The 18,495-nt window shown below is 35.4% G+C and overlaps 1 protein-coding gene and 1 long non-coding RNA gene across 2 annotated transcripts; both read left to right on the top strand.

The window, feature by feature from the left end:
* Positions 1-9,572: 9,572 nt before the first annotated feature.
* On the top strand, positions 9,573-10,064 carry LOC139188834 (uncharacterized). Its single transcript, XR_011572177.1, has 2 exons — positions 9,573-9,713; positions 9,847-10,064. It is a non-coding gene; the product is annotated as an uncharacterized lncRNA (long non-coding RNA).
* A 666-nt stretch (positions 10,065-10,730) lies between these two features.
* Positions 10,731-13,650, top strand: LOC103441844 (uncharacterized). The gene is made up of 2 exons (XM_008380556.3): positions 10,731-12,192; positions 12,503-13,650. Exons 1-2 carry the CDS (start codon positions 11,100-11,102, stop codon positions 13,564-13,566), a joined length of 2,157 nt encoding a protein of 718 aa, XP_008378778.2. The 5' UTR covers positions 10,731-11,099; the 3' UTR covers positions 13,567-13,650.
* Positions 13,651-18,495: the final 4,845 nt, after the last annotated feature.

The following is an 18,495-nucleotide window of genomic DNA, read 5'->3' as shown; positions in this document are numbered from 1 at the left end:
AGCTAATGAGTCATACAATGAAGCTCTGTGAGTGAGTCATTGAGCATAGATTGAGGCAAGAGACACAAGTTTCGGACAACCAATTCGGGTTCATGCTAGGGCGCTCAACCATGGAGGCAATCTATCTCTTACGACGATTGATGGAAAGATATAGAGATGGGAAAAAGGATTTACACATGGTCTTTATAGATTTGGAAAAAGCGTATGATAGGGTCCCAAGAGACATTCTTTGGAGGATTTTAGAGAAGAAAGGAGTACGAGTAGCATATATCCAAGCTATAAAGGATATGTATGAAGGAGCAAAGACTGTCGTAAGAACTCATGAAGGACAAACCGAAAGCTTCCCCATAACTGTAGGATTACATCAAGGCTCATCCTTAAGTCCTTACCTTTTTGCGTTGGTAATGGATGAGTTAACAGGACGTATTCAAGATGATATTCCTTGGTGTATGCTTTTCGCAGTATAGTGTTGATAGATGAAACTCAGGAAGGGGTAAATGTGAAGCTTAACCTTTGGAAAGAAGTGTTGGAATCTAAAGGTCTTTGCCTAAGCCGATCAAAGACAGAATATATGGAGTGCAAGTTCAGTGCAAATGGAGGCCAAAATGAGTTAGGGGTGAGGATCGGAGATCAGGAAATACCAAAGAGCGACCGTTTTCGCTACCTAGGATCTATCTTGCAAAAGAACGGAGAATTAGATGGACATCTCAACCATAGAATACAAGCTGGATAAATGAAGTGGAAGAGTGCATCCGCCGTGTTGTGTGATCGCCGTATGCCACTGAAGCTCAAGGAAAAATTTTAAAGGACGGCAATAAGGTCGGCGATGCTATATGGCACAGAATGTTGAGCGGTGAAGCATCAACACGTAAACAAAATAGGTGTAGCGGAGATGAGGATGCTTCGTTGGATGTGTGGGCACACAAGAAAGAATAAGATTAGGAATGAGGATATCCGAGGTAAAGTAGGAGTAGCCGAAATTGTAGGAAAGCTGAGAGAAAATCAATTACGGTGGTTTGGACATGTGCAAATAAGGCCTACTGACGTTCCGGTTAGAAGATGCGACTACGGGACAGAGGTTCAGGGCCGAAGGGGTAGAGGAAGACCTAGAAAAACTTTGGAAGAGACTCTAAGAAAAGATTTAGAGTACTTGGATCTAACGGAGGACATGACACAGGACCGAGCACAATGGCGTTCTAAGATTCATATAGCCGACCCCACTCAGTGACTTGGATTTTTCAAGTCTCCAACCGAGAAGTTTTCCTCACTCGGGAAATTAAGGGAACACTACCTCAACGTACATGCTCCACTCACAAAGCTTCAACATACAAGCTTTAACAAAAGAAAAATTCAAAGAACTTAGTGAATAAGGCTTTGGTGTATTTAACACAATACGTTGAAATGAAACAAAGCTTATTATTGATATCTCCGATAAGTTACAAATATGTACATATACATGAGTCAAAATAAACAAACAATAGGGAGCCTTCACAAAGGTTGCTTAGGAGAAGTCTCAGCAGTCGGTAGAGCCCCAGAAAGAGAAGGCACCGGAGGGGGATCATTCGAAGCCTCAGTACTGGATAGAACCCTAGAAGGAGGAGGCATCAGAGGTTGATCATTTGGAGCTTCATTACGCGGTACAGCCCCAGAAGACGAAGGCAATAAATGCCTTTGGAACAAACCCACAAACCTCTGATGATCATGTAAAATCTGACCATCAGATTCCTTCATCTGGTCAAGCTTTCTCTTCATGTTTGTAGCATAGTCATGTGCGAGCCGGTGCAACTGTTTATTCTCATGCTTGAGCCCTTTAATCTCCTGTTTGAGACTCATCACTTCAGTCGCCAATGATTCAACTTGGCGGGTTCGAGCAAATAGGCTTTGGGCCATATTAGACACAGAACCTGCAAACTGAACACTGAGAGCTAGAGAATCCTTAATAGCCAACTCATCAGACCGTTTGGAAAGTAGTATGTTATCTTTAGGAGTGAGAAGGTTCCTGGCCACCACCGCAGCGGTCATATTATTCTTCATCATGGAATCCCTAACGGTAAGAGGACCAGTAGGGGATAAGAAGGATGGGCGCCATATGTTGTCTGGAGAAGGCGTGGCTGCCTCTTCAACAAGGTTCAAGTCAAAACGACGGTCGGAGGGGCCAGACATTTTCAAAGGTGTTGAAGAGAGAAGAGGTCGGACAAATCAAGATCTTAGAAATGTAAGAATGGAGCTTCTACTGGTGGAGATTCAAGTGTGCTTTGGAACTTAATGCCAGCCTCTATAAAAATCTGCACTCGACGGAGCTTCAGAAATCGAAGAGGCGCCTACTCAGAAATTGAAAAGGCGTTTGCTTTCTCAAAAGCTAGATTGCTCAAAGACCACGAGGGCCGATCTTAGAAATCGAAGAGGCGTTTGCTTTCTCAAAAGCTGGCTGCTCAAAGACCACGAAGGCTGATCTCAGAAATCAAAGAGGTGCTTGCTTTCTCAAAAGCTGGGCTACTCAGAGACCACGAGGGCCGATCTTAGAAATCGAAGAGGCACCTGCTTTTTCAGCCTTGTCAGCACCTGTCACATGCACACTCAGCTTTGCAGAAATTACGGGCATTCTGTCGAAGATTTTTGTCGAAGTAGAAAGCACGTGAATCTTACTGTTCAATCATCCACTTTCCACACGCAACATCAGCTTATGGGTACCATAGATAACTTTGCCAAAGATCTCTGACAAAGTTTAGACACGTGAAGCATACAGCTCCCATTACATCGCTATGACCAAGAAGAGTAAAAGAATAGCAAAGAAATAGCACTAACAAAGTTTAGACACATAAGGTTTGAAGGTCTAGCTACCATATTATTACCCACAAGGGTAAAGGAACAGGACCACTGCTGGATAATTGGAAAGTCCCTGTGTGTCAACCTCTGTGCTCCGTGGCAAGGTAGACTAGCAAACATGCACAACCTTTACTCACATTCGAGAAAACACTCCCAACAAGATTGCTTGCTTCAAGATCGAAGAGGCACCACCCTCCGAATCTCGAGAGCCAGACTCCCAACATGATTACTTTATCAAAAATCAAAGAGACACCGCTCTCTGAATCTAGAGAGCCAGACTCCCAGTAGGATTGCTTTCTCAAAAATCGAAGAGGCACCGTTCTCCGAATCTCGAGAGCTAGATCCCCGACAGGATTGCTTGTTCGAAAACCGATGAGACACCGCTTTCTCAACTTCGAGAGCCAGATCTCCTTGATTAAAGCTTGTCTGTAATCTTCACACGCAACATCAGCTTTCCAGATACCACATACCACTTTTTCAAAATGCTTTGACAGAGTTAAAACACGTGAAGCTGGCAGCTCCCATTACCGTGCTATGACCAAGCAGGGTAAAGGAATAACATTACTACTTGTTGTTAGGGAGACTCCTATATATGTCAACCTCCATCCTCAACGGACAAGCAGACCTGCAAAAATGCTTAACCCTTCCTCATATCAGAGAGGGCACTCCCAACGAAGCCTCTCGAAATACTCAGCTTTCTTTCCCCCTGATAATACCTCTGCAAACAAGCTACACTAAAGCAAGAATATCTCATATCATCAGGGTTAAAAGCAAAAGTATCCCATATCATGTTTTTTCCCTTTCTTTTCCTTTGGCCTTGTTCTTACCTGCAAGACAAGGAGAGAGAGAGCAATCAGTCAGCACTTGGAATCAAGCTTCTAGTCAGGAACTGACTGCCTGGAACCCCTTACCTGATTACTTACCTGGCATTGTTCTTAAGTACTCATCTTCAACATCTTATGCTTCCAGAGAATATACCACATCTGTCTGAGGAACAGATAGGGCAAGTGAGAAGGATACAAGAAAGCATGTGAAGACAAGCGTAACAGAACACGTGCCGATACATCCACTACTTTGTCAACAACAAAAGTATCCCATATCAGCAGGGTTGAACGTACTCTAGATTTGATGGACTTGTTTGACCCTCAAATTCTTCAGTCGGCCTTATACTCTGGAAGAAACCAGAAAACCCTCCAGCCCAGTTCAAGAATAAGCCTGTGGAAAGTTACTTCTTCAAAAGCAAAAATATCTCATATCACCTCTTCTCCTTTTCTTCTCTTTATCCTTCATGCTGCCTGCAAGATAGGGAGAATGAGAACAATCAGCCGGAACTCGAAATCAAACTTCTAATCTGGGACTGATTGCTTGGAGCTCTAATTGCTTACCTTGTCTGTCACCTCTTTCAGCAAATCCCCTAGCTCGGCGACTTGGGGGACTCCTACTACATGGTTTGTATCGTGCTTGACCAAGCATGAAACTACAAGTAAGCTTCAAGTGAAATTGATACATTACCTTGTGCATCTCCACCAGTTAAAGATACCACCCCTGGATGGAGGAAGAGTACTTTCAGAGAAGATGCCACATCTACCTATGAGACAGATAAGGCAAGTGAAGACGATATCACACTTCGGTACTTAGAAGTTTCGTGATTACGAGATCATTCTCCCACAATTTTTCCTAATGTCATTTGTACTAAATCATTCACTTGTACTCACTAAAGGAGAGCTTGAACCTATGTACTTATGTAAACCCTTCACAATTAATGAGAACTCCTCTACTCCGTGGACGTAGCTAATCTGGGTGAACCACGTACATCTTGTGTTTGCTTTCCTGTCTCTATCCATTTACATACTTATCCACACTAATGACCGGAGCAATCTAGCGAAGATCACAAACTTAATACTTTCTGTTGTACCAAAGTCCTCACTGATTTTGTGCATCAACAATCCTTAAGTCCTTACCTTTTTGCGTTGGTAATGGAGGAGTTAACAGGACATATTCAAGATGATATTCCTTGGTGTATGCTTTTCGCAAACGATATAGTGTTGATAGATGAAACTCAGGAAAGGGTAAATGCGAAGCTTAACCTTTGGAGAGAAGTGTTGGAATCTAAAGATCTTCGCCTAAGCCGATCAAAGACAGAATATATGGAGTGCAAGTTCAGAGCAAACGAATGCCAAAATGAGTTAGAGGTGAGGATCGGAGATCAGGAAATACCAAAGAGCGATCGTTTTTGCTACCTAGGATCTATCTTGCAAAAGAACGAAGAATTAGATGGAGATCTCAACCATAGAATACAAGCTGGATGGATGAAGTGGAAGAGTGCATCCGGCGTGTTGTGTGACCATCGTAGGCCACTGAAGCTCAAGGGAAAATTTTATAGGACGGCAATAAGGCTGGCGATGCTGTATGGCACAAAATGTTGGGCGATGAAGCATCAACACGTACACAAAATGGGTGTAGCGGAGATGAGGATGCTTCGTTGGATGTGTGGGCACACGAGAAAGGATAAGATTAGGAATGAGAATATCCGAGGTAAAGTAGGAGTAGCCGAAATTGAAGGAAAGATGAGAGAAAATCGGTTACGGTGGTTTGGACATGTGCAAAGAAGGCCTACTGACGCTCTGGTTCGAAGATGTGACTACGGGACAGAGGTTCAGGGCCGAATGGGTAGAGGAAGACCTAGGAAAACTTCGGAAGAGACCCTAAGAAAAGACTTGAGTACTTAGATCTAACGGAGGACATGACACAAAACCGAGCGCAATGGCGTTACAGGATTCATATAGCCGACCCCACTTAGTGGGAAAAGACTTTGTTGTTGTTGTTGTTGTTGTTGTAGGGAAGATCATGGTGGCATGTGCTTTGGGTGGGAGTTTGTACCGCAGGGGAAGCTGTTGTACATTCTTGAAGCAGAACATCGTGCAGAGAACATTCAGAGGATTGGTATGTATGTCTTTGCCTCTTTTTAGATTAAATAAACCCTTTGTTTAGATTAACTCTGGCTTTTGGCTTCATTATGTATTCATGAAACTAATCTCTGCAGTTTTTCAATTCATCTGGGGTATTTGTTATTTTGAACGACACTAAAATTATTTATGGGTTATAGGAACCATGGGTTAATCTTCCCTCAAAATAAGAAGAAAACACTTCCTCATCACCATATTTCGGCACCTCAGGTGTATTTGTGTTGTAAAGTCTTTTACTTCTTTCAGTTTCTTCAGAGCTATTAATTTTCCCATATGTGATTTGTAAAGTGCAAGATTGGATTTCATGTCTTGAGTACTTATGGTTGTGTATAGTGCAAACTTGAGTTTATTGATCCAATTGGCTAGAACAGTATACTCAACCAATTTCATATCCTCTTGGCCAAAGGAGAGTATGATACTTGCCACTGAGAAAAATACTTCATATAATAGCAATGTGTTGGTGTGTGGCATGCTCTAATTAGGGATATTTTTGCGTTATAAGAAAGCAATAGAGAGTCACATTGAGTTTGGAATTTGTAAGTTACAAGCTCATGGAAAGTAGGCTTTTGTAATTGTCTAATGACATGGTCAAAGAGTTGTCCACCATATGTTTACAATGGTAACGAACACTGTAGTCTAATTCCGTTGGAGAAATTTCAAAATAAGATGTTAAATGTCTGAAATAAGCCTAATGTTGAAATTTATTTCATTGTTTCGTTTTTTCTATGAAAAAACATTTATTGTTGAAATTTTCTTGGTGCTTTCTTTTAAAGTCAGGATGGGGATTATTTAGCTTTCATTGATTGGCATTGGTTTTTAAGTTGTCTTTGCTTTTGTTTGTAGGATCAACTTGGGAAAGAACATAACAGAGCAGAGCATAGGCATTATCAATTTATTTGCTAAAGTATTGCAGGCTTGCAGCTATCTGCACGACTCCAACGAGCCACACCAAGCTTGCAATGGGTTTGCATGCCTGTAAAGCTCCCTCTTCCTCTTTCTCTCCCTCCATTTTTTCCTTATTAGTTTCGTGCTAACATCAATTTGTACATCGATGAAATAGGAGCAGCTAGATTTTGAACAACTATTTATATGTATGTAGAGTTGTCAACAACTATTATATACATTTTATAAATATTTTGTACATGTTTTGTATAAATACTTTTTATATATTTACACACAATGGTTACAACACATTTAGTTCCTCATTCTAACACATACAACGCTTATAATCAAGTTGGCATTTCAGCGGCAACGCACGGGCTAAATTTCTAGTATAATACTATATATAAGTTTCTGAAAATCTAAGCATGCCATAAAAGCTGAAATCTGATATATACTTGTATACATTAAGAGCTGATAAATATATATATAATGAGTTGATACTTACCAGTGGCATGACATACAATATCATCACCATCCATGACTAGTGGAAGCTGAATAATATAATCATTTCATTGTCGAGTAATCTTGAGGCAATGATAAGTGGAAAATGTAACTGTGTAATCATGTCATTACTGAATAATCTCAAAGTAATGATAAGTTACGAGTATAATTGTGTAATCATGTCATTACTGAGTAATCTCAAGGTAATGACAAACTAAAAGTATAACTATAGTACCCCAATACACGTGTAAGTTGATATATAATCATCCACTAGACGTAGCTAGTGGAAGCTAGAGGTATAATCATCCATTAGCCGTAGCTAGTAGAAGCTAGTAATATAATAATGTCATAACTACGTAATCTCGAGGCAATGACAAGCTGGAAGGACATGTCCATCGTCCACAATGTGGACGAGTTGGAAATACTCATACACATGTAAATTGTGTCCTACTGCCGGAGACCTTGTACAATACTCTTAGTCTGTATGGGTGTATGCATGGCACAAGATAAATAATAATAAATGAATAACAATCATGAAATTGTCATCGTCATAAATCAATTATCATAAATCATAAATCATAATTCTGGTAGTAAAATCTTGAAATATATCTAACTCGTAAATCATAAGTCATAACTTTGAAGATATCATAAAATCGATATAATTAGTAAAATATAATTGAAATTCATATTTATTTAGGTATGCTTAGAATTTAGATAAATAAAACATTTATGAAATAAAAGTCCACTCTGATCATATAGGAAGTCTTCCTCAAGCTAGGTTTGTCCTCTAAGGTCTCTGGAACTCCTCACACCTAAGTGAATAAACGAAACCAAGCAAAACTCTATAAAACAATCAAATTCGAAAAAAGGTCTACGCTGACGAAAAAAGTTAACGGGTTGGCCACCGATGTAAATTTAAACTAACTTAATAAATAGATTAATTCAAATCAAATTTACTCGCAAGTGCACGAATTGGTTGTAGTGGAAATATGTAAATACGAGATTGAATTCACCGAAGTTCATTTAACAATTTAATCCTATAACTATTACTTAACAAATTGAAATAAGATTGGGTTTGTATTGAAGAATAATTAAAATTAACAATGATTAAAAAGAAATATGATTCAGAACAAATGTAAGAAAACACTAAGGCTTTGATTCCACCACTAATTGTCATACCCTGGATCCAATTGTCAACTCATGAATTATCAAATTAATGAAAACAACTTCCGTACATATGTTCATGGTCAGGTACACATGCCAATAATTTCCCAAAAAGATGTGAATTTTACTGTGGTCAGGTTTAAACTCAACTATTCCTATAGTCTCTATATCCATGGTCCGGTATACACAAACATGTAGAAATCCAATTAAGCAAGGTGAGAAACAAATTAACCACTTATCAACTTGGTCACGTCAAACAAATAGCTAATTTTCTAGGAAGCCACACAAACTAATATTCCTCTATGGTCGGATCAAACTATAAGTTCATGATTCTCATTCACAAAGCATCGATGAAATCCAATTCATGGTCAAAATTCATATGCAAATAATTTCAATATCAAAATCCTAGGCTATGGTCAAGCTCAAAGAACCCAATATCAAAATTGCAATTCCACTACTGAATGAAAACTAATCATCAATCTGAAATCCACAAATTAAACAATCAAATAACTAGAGTAATCATAATTAGGGCTTTCTCTAGCCTTAGCTAAGAGTTTAAAGCCCCATGAACAAAGAATTCATAGTAGTTCTATAGAAAATAAGGAAAACTAACCAAAAGGGCTTGAAAAATTTAATTTTTAACCAAAAACCATATTGAAAGTTTATTTAATGGTTAGTACAAAGCCCATTATTATATCAGCCCAAATACAATAGTCCAGACTAAATAATATTATAGTTTGTCAATTTTACCCCTAACGGATGTGGTTAACCTAATTTAACTATTCTGTTAGATTACTCGGTTTGGGGTCAGCCGAACGTATAAACTAATTGAATTTAAATTTTTGCCGATCAGTTTCAGTGGGATTTTCAACTTTTTATGAATCTGGTTGAGTGGTTTGAGTAATGCTTGCTGACGAATGTTGAGAGCATTTTGAAATCGTGATCGCCGTTGTTCAATTTTTCCGGAATAAACATTTGTTTCAGAACAGATTCGCAGTGGTTGCATATTTTGAGATTCTCTTGAATCGTTGTCATCGTCTTTCATATTTGGATAGATTTTCGTTTGGAGGTAATCGACATTTGTTCCGGAATAAACATCGGTGTTGTTCGTTGTGCTTGAATATTTTAACTGGAGTGATCGTCTTTCATATTTGGATAGATTTTCGTTTGGAGGTAATCGACATTGTTTTTTGCAGTTTTGTATTCGATTTTGAATTCGATTTTTTGTTTAATTCGAATTCGATTTTGAATTTGTTTTTGTATGTAATATGCTTCGCTTTTATTTGACTTTATATATTGTTGTTGATTTATTTTCAGATTATCAGATTGATTCGGTTTGTGAACTTTTCAGTTAGGAGTTTCGAAGAATCTCAGGTAAGTTTTGATTTGCTTGTTTGTTTTTTTTTTTTTTTTTTTTTTGAATTGGAATTCGATTTTGAATTCTTTTTTGCATGAATTATGCTTAGCTTTTTATTTGACTTATATATTGTTGTTGATTTGTTTTCAGATTAGCAGATTGATTCCGGTTTGTGAAATTTTCAGTTAGGAGTTTCTTATTTCGAAGAATATCAGGTAAGTTTTTATTTTTTTTTTGTTTTGTTTATATTGTATGTTGGTCATCTTGATTTTGTTTTCTTTTTCAGAAATTTATTATGAATTAATTCGTGTTATGCACATTTGATGTTGTTAACATTTTTTCAGAAATAGTGTTCTTTTTTTATGAAACAGTGTGTATTTCAGTTTATTTTTTGTTTTTGTGATTCTTGTGTTTTATAACTAGTGTAATTTCGTTCACTTTATATGTATATTGTTTAACTAATAGGTGTTCATTAAACTGAACTATTTATCAAAGTGAACTAGAAAACCACACTTTTTTACCAAAGCAAACTGAACTATTTATCAAATTGAACCATTTAGCAAACTGAACTACAAAACCACACTATTTATCAAAGTGACTAGAAAACCACACTTTTTTTACCAAAGCAAACTGAACTATTTATCAAACTGAACTATTTAGCAAACTGAACTATTTATCAAACTGAACCATGTAGCAAACTGAACTATTTATCAAACTGAACCATTTAGAAAACTAAACTATTTATCATATTGAAGTAGAAAACCACACCTTTTTACCAAAACAAACTGAACTATTTATCAAAGTGAACTAGAAAACCACACTTTTTTACCAAATCAAACTGAACTATTTATCAAACTGAACTAGAAAACCGCACTTTTTTACCAAAACAAACTGAACTACTTATCAAAGTTAACTAGAAAACCACACTTTGTTTATATTGTATGTTGGTCATCTTGATTTTGTTTTTCTTTTTCATAAATTTATTATGAATTAATTCGTGTTATGCACATTTGATGTTGTTAACATTTTTTCAGAAATAGTGTTCTTTTTTTATGAAACAGTGTGTATTTCAGTTTATTTTTTGTTTTTGTGATTCTTGTGTTTTATAACTAGTGTAATTTTGTTCACTTTATATGTATATTGTTTAACTAATAGGTGTTCATCACATTTTATGTTTTTAACATTTTTCAGAAATAGTGTTCTTTTTTTACGAAACAGTGGATATTTCAGTTTACTTTTTGTTTTTTTTGTTGTTTTGTGATTGTTGTGTTTTATGAATAGTGTTATTTTTTTTCATTTTATATGCATATTGTTTAATTATTAGGAACTGATTTGTTTTACAAAGATTTGAATTTAGATTTGCAACCGATTAATAAACAGTTGTTGTTTATTAATAAACAGTTATGGAGAATGGTAAACTAGCTCGGTTTACATATGGTGGTTTATGCGTCGTTAGTTCTATTTCATCATCTTCTACCTTCAATCAGATTTGCATTGATCTTTGTTCTAGGTTTAAGGGTTTGAGAGCTGGTTGTTTTGAGTTGCGATATGGTTTGAATGAAAATCCTAATTGCGTGTTAGATTGTGATGCCGATGTTCTAAACATGCTGATGGTTCTTGATGTTGTTGGGAAATCGATTGTAAAAATATTGGTTATAGACAAATGTGATGGTTCCATAGTTCAACTACCTTCGGAAAGCACATCTTCTTCTTGCCGTACATTAGACTCTATGATTGTTTCTAGTGAAAATGATCATTTAGGAAAGTATGGTTCATACGGTGTGCACAATTATATGTCATGTGAATGGGACAATTACATAGAATCTGAGGGGCAAGTCTTTAGGGGAGGTTGTGTTGATTTCCGAGATAAGTTGAAGAAGTTTTCTGTTGAATGTGGTTTTGATTTGAAGTATTTGAAGAATGATAAGAATCGCATTAGTGCGGAGTGTTCTAGGAAGGAATCTGATGGCTGTCTTTGGCGTGTGTATGCATCCAAGTGTGATATTAATAACTTTTTTGTTATTCGGAAGTTGCATAATCTGCATATATGCAAGGGTATGATTCGAAAGAAGAAAAACAAAGTTGTTGGCCGACAGTTTGTTGCTTCTCTCATCAAAGATAAGGTTCAATCAAATCCTCTTATTAAACCGAAGGAGATCATTTCAAATTTAAAACAGTTTTATGGATTAGATATCGATTATTCTACTGCCTATTTTGGCAAACAGAGGGCAGTTTTTGAGTTAAATGGTGATGATGTTGATGCTTACAAGTTCTTGCCTTGGTATGTTGAATCTGCTCGTTCAAGCAATCCTGGATCTGTTTTTGAGCTTGAAGTTGTACCGGAGAGCAATAGATTTCTTCGTTTGTTTATTGCTTATGATGCATGGATAAAAGGTTTCATGTTTTGTCGCCCGATGTTATTCATTGATGGTACTTTTATCAAGAGCAAATACAAGGGAACACTTCTGTCTTGCTGTGCAAAAAATGGTAACGATGGTGAGTTAATAATTTTAGACTTTTATATTGGATATTATTTGTTTCTGTTTTCTTACTGTGCAAAAGAAACATATCCAGAACTAGTTGAAGAACAGTTTAAGAAATAGTTCAATCAGTCTCATAAATAGGTGATACTTTGACTGTATCTGTTTTTATTTTATTTTTATTTTTTGGTGCATTGGTCTTTGATTTTATGTTCAAATAAAGTAAAAAGGTTGCAGAAGTAGTTCAAACAAAGTATACTAAATAGTTCAATTACAATTTCAGAAGTAGTTGACATTTGACAGTGCATTTTAATTTTTTTGTGCAGAGATTTTTGAGGTTGCTTATGCTATTGTTGATTCAGAAACGATAGCAAATTGGAGATGGTTCTTGGCAATATTATCTGGTATATTGAGGCCTCAAGGGAGGGTGATTACATTTATGTCGGATAGACATGATGGTATTTTGAAGAGCATTCGAGAATTCTTTCCCGAGTGCCCACATTCATTTTGTATTGTTCATTTGAAACAGAATGTGAGTACTTTATTTCCAAAGGCTGCTGGTGAAGGACTAAAGAAGAAAATGATGAATCTGTTGGCAAATTGTGCGTACGCATGTACGCCATCTGATTTTGATGATTGCATGGCTGAATTCAAGGATAATGGGCAAGGGCATGTGAAGAATTTTTTGTGTGATTTGCCAAAAGAGAACTATGATATTGCCCATTTTCCTGGTAAGAGATGGGGATCGATGAGCAATGCACTTTCAAAATCTTTTAACGCCATGGTGTCGAATAGTCGTTGTATGCCACTTATGGATCTTCTTGAAGACATTAGAGTTCGGTTGATGGGTAGTATGGCTGAGAAAAGAATATTTGGTCAGAATATTCATACGATTTTGTGTCCAAAGAAAGAAAATGAGATGAAGTTGATGTTGAAGGAGGGCATGCATTTGAGGATTAGTCGTTCTGATGCGGATGTTTTTGAAGTTAGGACAGAGTGGAATCGGTTTGTTGTTTGTCTGGATGATAGGACATGTTCTTGTGTGCAATGGCAGCATAATTGTTTCCCATGTTCTCATGCTTTACAGGTGTTGCAACATGATAATCGTGATGTTTTTTATTACGTTGATGATTACTGGAAAGCAAGCTTTTATCGGAAAACATATCAATTTGTCATGCATCCATTTTCAGATTTGGAAAAGCCGAATGTTGATACTATCATAAATGGTGTGAGGCCTCCAATTACAAAGTTTCCGTCTGGAAGACCAAAGAAAACTAGGATCAAATCTGCTGGGGAAATCAGTGGGAGTAAGAAGACTGTCACTTGTAGTAGGTGTGGTTGTTCGGGACATAACAAGGTTTCTTGTAAAGTTGTTATACAAGAGGGTTGATTTTTTTTTCTTTTTTGTTTTGAGAGATTGGAGTTTTTAGTGATATGTACCATATTTTCATTTTGGATATTTTTTTTATTTTGTTTTAATTGGTGTTTGGGAATATGTAATTGTTGATTTGGAATTATGTTCGAGTAATAAATATGAATTCAATGTTTTAGTATTTCCAGTTTTACGAAACAGTAGGTTGAGTTTGATAAATAGTTCAGTTTGATAAACAATGAATACATGTCTATGTTTATGGCTTTGTGGTCTCAATATCTGTTTTGTAGGTTGTATGTAAGTTTGTGTATTGCATTTTTGTAGGAGGCAAGTATGTTGGTTTTCATTCTTGATCTAGTTAATATTCCTTTTTAGGTAAGAGGAAATGAAAAAAAACCACACTACTTATGAAAACTAGGATCAAATCTGTTGGGGAAATCAGTGGGAGTAAGAAGACTGTCACTTGTAGTAGGTGTGGTTGTTCGGGACATAACAAGATTTCATGTAAAGTTGTTATACAAGAGGGTTGATTTTTTTTCTTTTTTTGTTTTGAGAGATGGGAGTTTTTAGTGATATGTACCAGATTTTCATTTTGGATATTTTTTTTTTATTTTGTTTCAATTGTTGTTTGGGAGTATGTAATTGTTGATTTGGAATTATGTTCGAGTAATAAATATGAATTCAATGTTTTAGTATTTCCAGTTTTACGAAACAGTAGGTTGAGTTTGATAAATAGTTGAGTTTGATAAACAGTGAATACATGTCCATGTTTATGGCTTTGTGGTTTCAATATCTGTTTTGTAGGTTGTATGTAAGTTTGTGTATTGCATTTTTGTAGGAGGCAAGTATGTTGGTTTTCATTCTTGATCTAGTTAATATTCCTTTTTAGGTAAGAGAAAATGAAAAAAAACCACACTTCTTATGAAAGTGAAGTAGAAAACCACACTTTGTTACCAAAGCAAACTGAACTATATATCAAAATGAATTATTGATGATAGTGAACTAGAAAACCACACTTTTGTATGAAAGCAAACTGAACTATTTATCTAAGTGAACTAGAAAACCACATTTTTTTAGGAAAGCAAACTGAACTATTTATCAAAGTGAACTAGAAAACCACACTTTTTTATCAAAGCAAACTGAAATATTTATCAAACTGAACCATTTAGCAAACTGAACTATTTATCAAACTGAACTATTTAGCAAACTGAACTATTTATCAAACTGAACCATTTAGCAAACTCAACTATTTATCCACATTAAAGTAGAAAACCACACTTTTTTACCAAAGCAAACTGAACTATTTATCAAACTGAACTATTTAGCAAACTGAACTATTTATTAAACTGAACCATTTAGCAAACTGAACTATTTAGCAAACTGAACAACAAAACCACACTATTTTACCAAAATAAACTGAACTATTTATCAAAGTGAACTAGAAAACCACACTTTTTTACCAAAGCAAAGTGAACTATTTATCAAACTGAACTATTTTACCAAAACAAACTGAACTATTTATCAAAGTGAACTAGGAAAACAGAGGGCAGTTTTGGGTTAAATGGTGATGATGTTGATGCTTACAAGTCTTTGGGTTAATATTCCATTTTAGGTAAGAGAAAATGAAAAAAAACCACACTACTTATGAAAGTGAAGTAGAAAACCACACTTTGTTACCAAAGCAAACTGAACTATATATCAAAATGAATTATTTATGATAGTGAACTAGAAAACCACTTTTTTATCAAAACTAACTGAACTATTTATCAAACTGAACTAGAAACCCACACATTTTAACTAAGCAAACTGAACTATTTATGAAAATAGATTAAAATTTAGATTAAGTCATAAAACATATATATATATATATATATAGAGAGAGAGAGAGAGAGAGAGAGAGAGAGAGAGAGAGAGAGAGAGAGAGAGAGAGAGAGAGAGAGAGAGAGAGAGAGAGAGAGAGTGAGAGAGAGAGAGAGAGTTGTGTCAAACATGTTTGACAATGACATTTGTAAATCATAGCAAAAGTAAGCTTGAACATGTAAGTATTGATTCAGTTTAGACCAATACTTTCCACCATCTCTCAGATTTTCATCTTGAACCTTAAAAAGTACATCCGAATCAAAATTACATATAATGCGTATTTTTTATTTTTTATTCTAATGTCCAATGCTTGTGAGTTGTTGTGAGATTTCGATATATGCTTCTTGTTCCCTTGTCCAGCTGAAATCATGGTTCATCAAATCCACGAGGATATGTTTCCTTGCTTTCATTACTTGATGATCTTTGATACATCTTTGAACCTTCTGGTTAGTTGATAGTTGGTCAATGAAGCTCATCATGTATAAGCCGCAATCTAATATGATTTACAAAGAAATTCATGGAATGATTATGAGTATTAAAATGAAATGAAATGTGTGGTACAAACTATTTCTATAACTGTATCAAATTATTCATATTGTTTCTGAAACTGCAGTAAGCACAAGCTATACATATATATAACTAAAATTCTTTTAATTTTATAACGTACGATGTTGGTTTCTGTTGTGCACAGGTTCTGTCTTCTTTGACTTGGAATTCAAAGTCACTTTTGATGGAATTAATTTTCTTCGTTGTGGCTTGAGTTGAATCCATAGCATTTGAATTGCTTGTTGATTTTTTTGCTTTATCCAGCCAATATTGAACAAAGTGGCCCTGCAAAAATTTATAATGTAATAATAAGATGATTGTTTTTCTATAAATATGACAGAGTTTTTGGTTGTGCGTTTTTGCTTACCACAATTTCTGAATTTTCCCAGTAGCAATCAAAGTCCAGATCTTCATCTGTTGTGCTTTGTCGAAGAGAATTGTAGTGAATCATTTCTGCATTTTTTGTGTCCAAAACTACCAAGGAGAAATGGTTGTAATGAAATAATGGGAAGAAAATCTTTGATACTATTCCATATTGGTCCATCAATTGGTTGTAGAGCCTTTCCTTGTTTTGCAGAGTTGTTTCAATGCTTTGTTCATTGATGTTGTGCTGTTGAAAATGAAAATCATCAAACATCATAATTACAGATTAATTGTTCTAATTTTTATATGTATATGTAAATTATTTTTTTCAGAATATTAGTTGTTTTGTTTGCTCACAAAGATTGTTGTGGAGACATAGAAGTTCTTTTGTTTCGTGATGTTCTCTTTTTCTCTTTTCATGTAGCAGAAAGAATCAACAATCTGAGTTGATGTAGGTCCATTTGCAATCAAACTGTGCATGTCATCTTTCAACACCATTATTCTGTAATAGTTGAAATCTGTAGTTTCAGCCATCCAGTATTCATCACTGCAGGACAGTGCAAAAGTATTAGTTATACAATAATTCGTCAGTGCTTATAAAGTTATGGGAGTGTGTAAAAACTTCAGTTAAGAGTTTTGTTTTGTATTACTTACCTGATGTCTATTGACTAGAATTGAGTTATTCTTCTTCTATCATCTGGTTTCAGCATCTTGTACACTTGAAGTTGTGTCCAATTCACACTGCTGTCTATGTGATTTGTTGCTGGAAGGTCATCCGGTTGTGAAGAAGGCTCATCTTTTAAATCCAGGTTGAATGATGGAATTTCACCCAAGAGTTTCTTTCTGTTTTTTGTCTTTGGCTTTGCTGCTTTTTGGCTGAATGTTTGCTTTTTGACTTGTAGATCATTCTTGTTGAGAGCATTGTTGCTTTTTAGAGCTTCAATATCTGTTTCTTCAATTTGTTGCTTGTTTGATTCTGAAACTGGTTTGGCATTTTCCTTTTTCTTTCTCTTGATTGCTGTTGGTGGTTGGAGTGTTTGGCATCTTTTCTTCTGCATCCTTGATTCACAATTGTTCTGTTCTTTAGGTTGTGTCTTCCAATTCCTCTGCCTTTGTAGTGGTTGTTTTTTTTCCACCTTTTTCTTTGCAATTTGCATTGGTTCTCCAACTTCTTCTTCAGTAGTGGTGTCAATCTGTAGATGAATTGTTTCCTTCTTCGTACGTGATCTGTTTTCTATTTTTCCAAGCATTTTCCTTTGTTCTGTTCTCTTTGTTGTTTTGGATATCATTTTGACATTGGCTTTGGTTGAGTTTGACATTTGTACAGTTATTCTAACTGAAACCATCTGTCAATATAGTTTTTATTAGAATCCAACTTGATCGTAAACAAAAAAAAATCAGTACAAGTACACGATTATATTTGAAACATACCAAGGTGAATTACTATTTATGGAATTGGAAAACATTTTTATAAGTGCATAAATCTTTATAAGATTCATATAACTAAATAAATTAGAAATAAAAATGTACAATAGCAGGTGTTTTATGTGTAAGATCTGGAAAAATTGCAATTCTATTTATAAATGAAGCAATTGTAAACTGTTTCGTAAACACTGTTTATTAAACTTTAAAAAACACAAACTATTTACTGAATGTAAAAATTATTAACAGACAATCACACTAGTTCATGCAATAGCGTAATATATGTTTATACTACTTGTTCGTGAATGCATCCCAGATTTTACTATTTCCGTACATTTCAATTCTATTTACAAATGAAAGCAAATTGTAAACTATTTCGTAAACAGTGTTTATTAAACTTAAAAATCGTGAACTATTTTACTCAAATATAAAAATTACAAACAGAGAATCACAATAGTTCGTGTAATAGCATAATGTATGTTTATATATTGAACGATTAGCTAGTAAATAGTCTTTTCTTGGGTGGATCTGTGATGGATTCGTACTGATAGTAAATAACAAAATAAATTTAAGCAAATAGTATAATCTGGGTTTTGTTTAAGTTGATGCATGTTATTCTATATGCTGGATTCCAGTAGATGTTTGTTATATAAACAATGAACCGTATGATTTTGCGAAATATGTTGAGAAAAATTGTAAGATTGTTACCTTCTGTTTATTTTCTGGGTATTTCTGCGACCAAGTTGCTCAGCGAAG

This window comes from Malus domestica, chromosome 10 (genome assembly GCF_042453785.1).
Source record: "Malus domestica chromosome 10, GDT2T_hap1".
Taxonomy (NCBI): domain Eukaryota; kingdom Viridiplantae; phylum Streptophyta; class Magnoliopsida; order Rosales; family Rosaceae; genus Malus; species Malus domestica.
Note: the sequence above shows the minus strand (reverse complement) of the source record. Positions and strands in the feature narration are given on the sequence as shown.

Coding starts and splice junctions, on each gene's coding strand:
- LOC103441844 (XM_008380556.3), top strand. CDS start 11,100: ATGGAGAATGGTAAACTAGCTCGGTTTACATATGGTGGTTTATGCGTC. Junction 12,193..12,502: donor TGCAAAAAATGGTAACGATG/GTGAGTTAATAA, acceptor TTTTTTGTGCAG/AGATTTTTGAGGTTGCTTAT.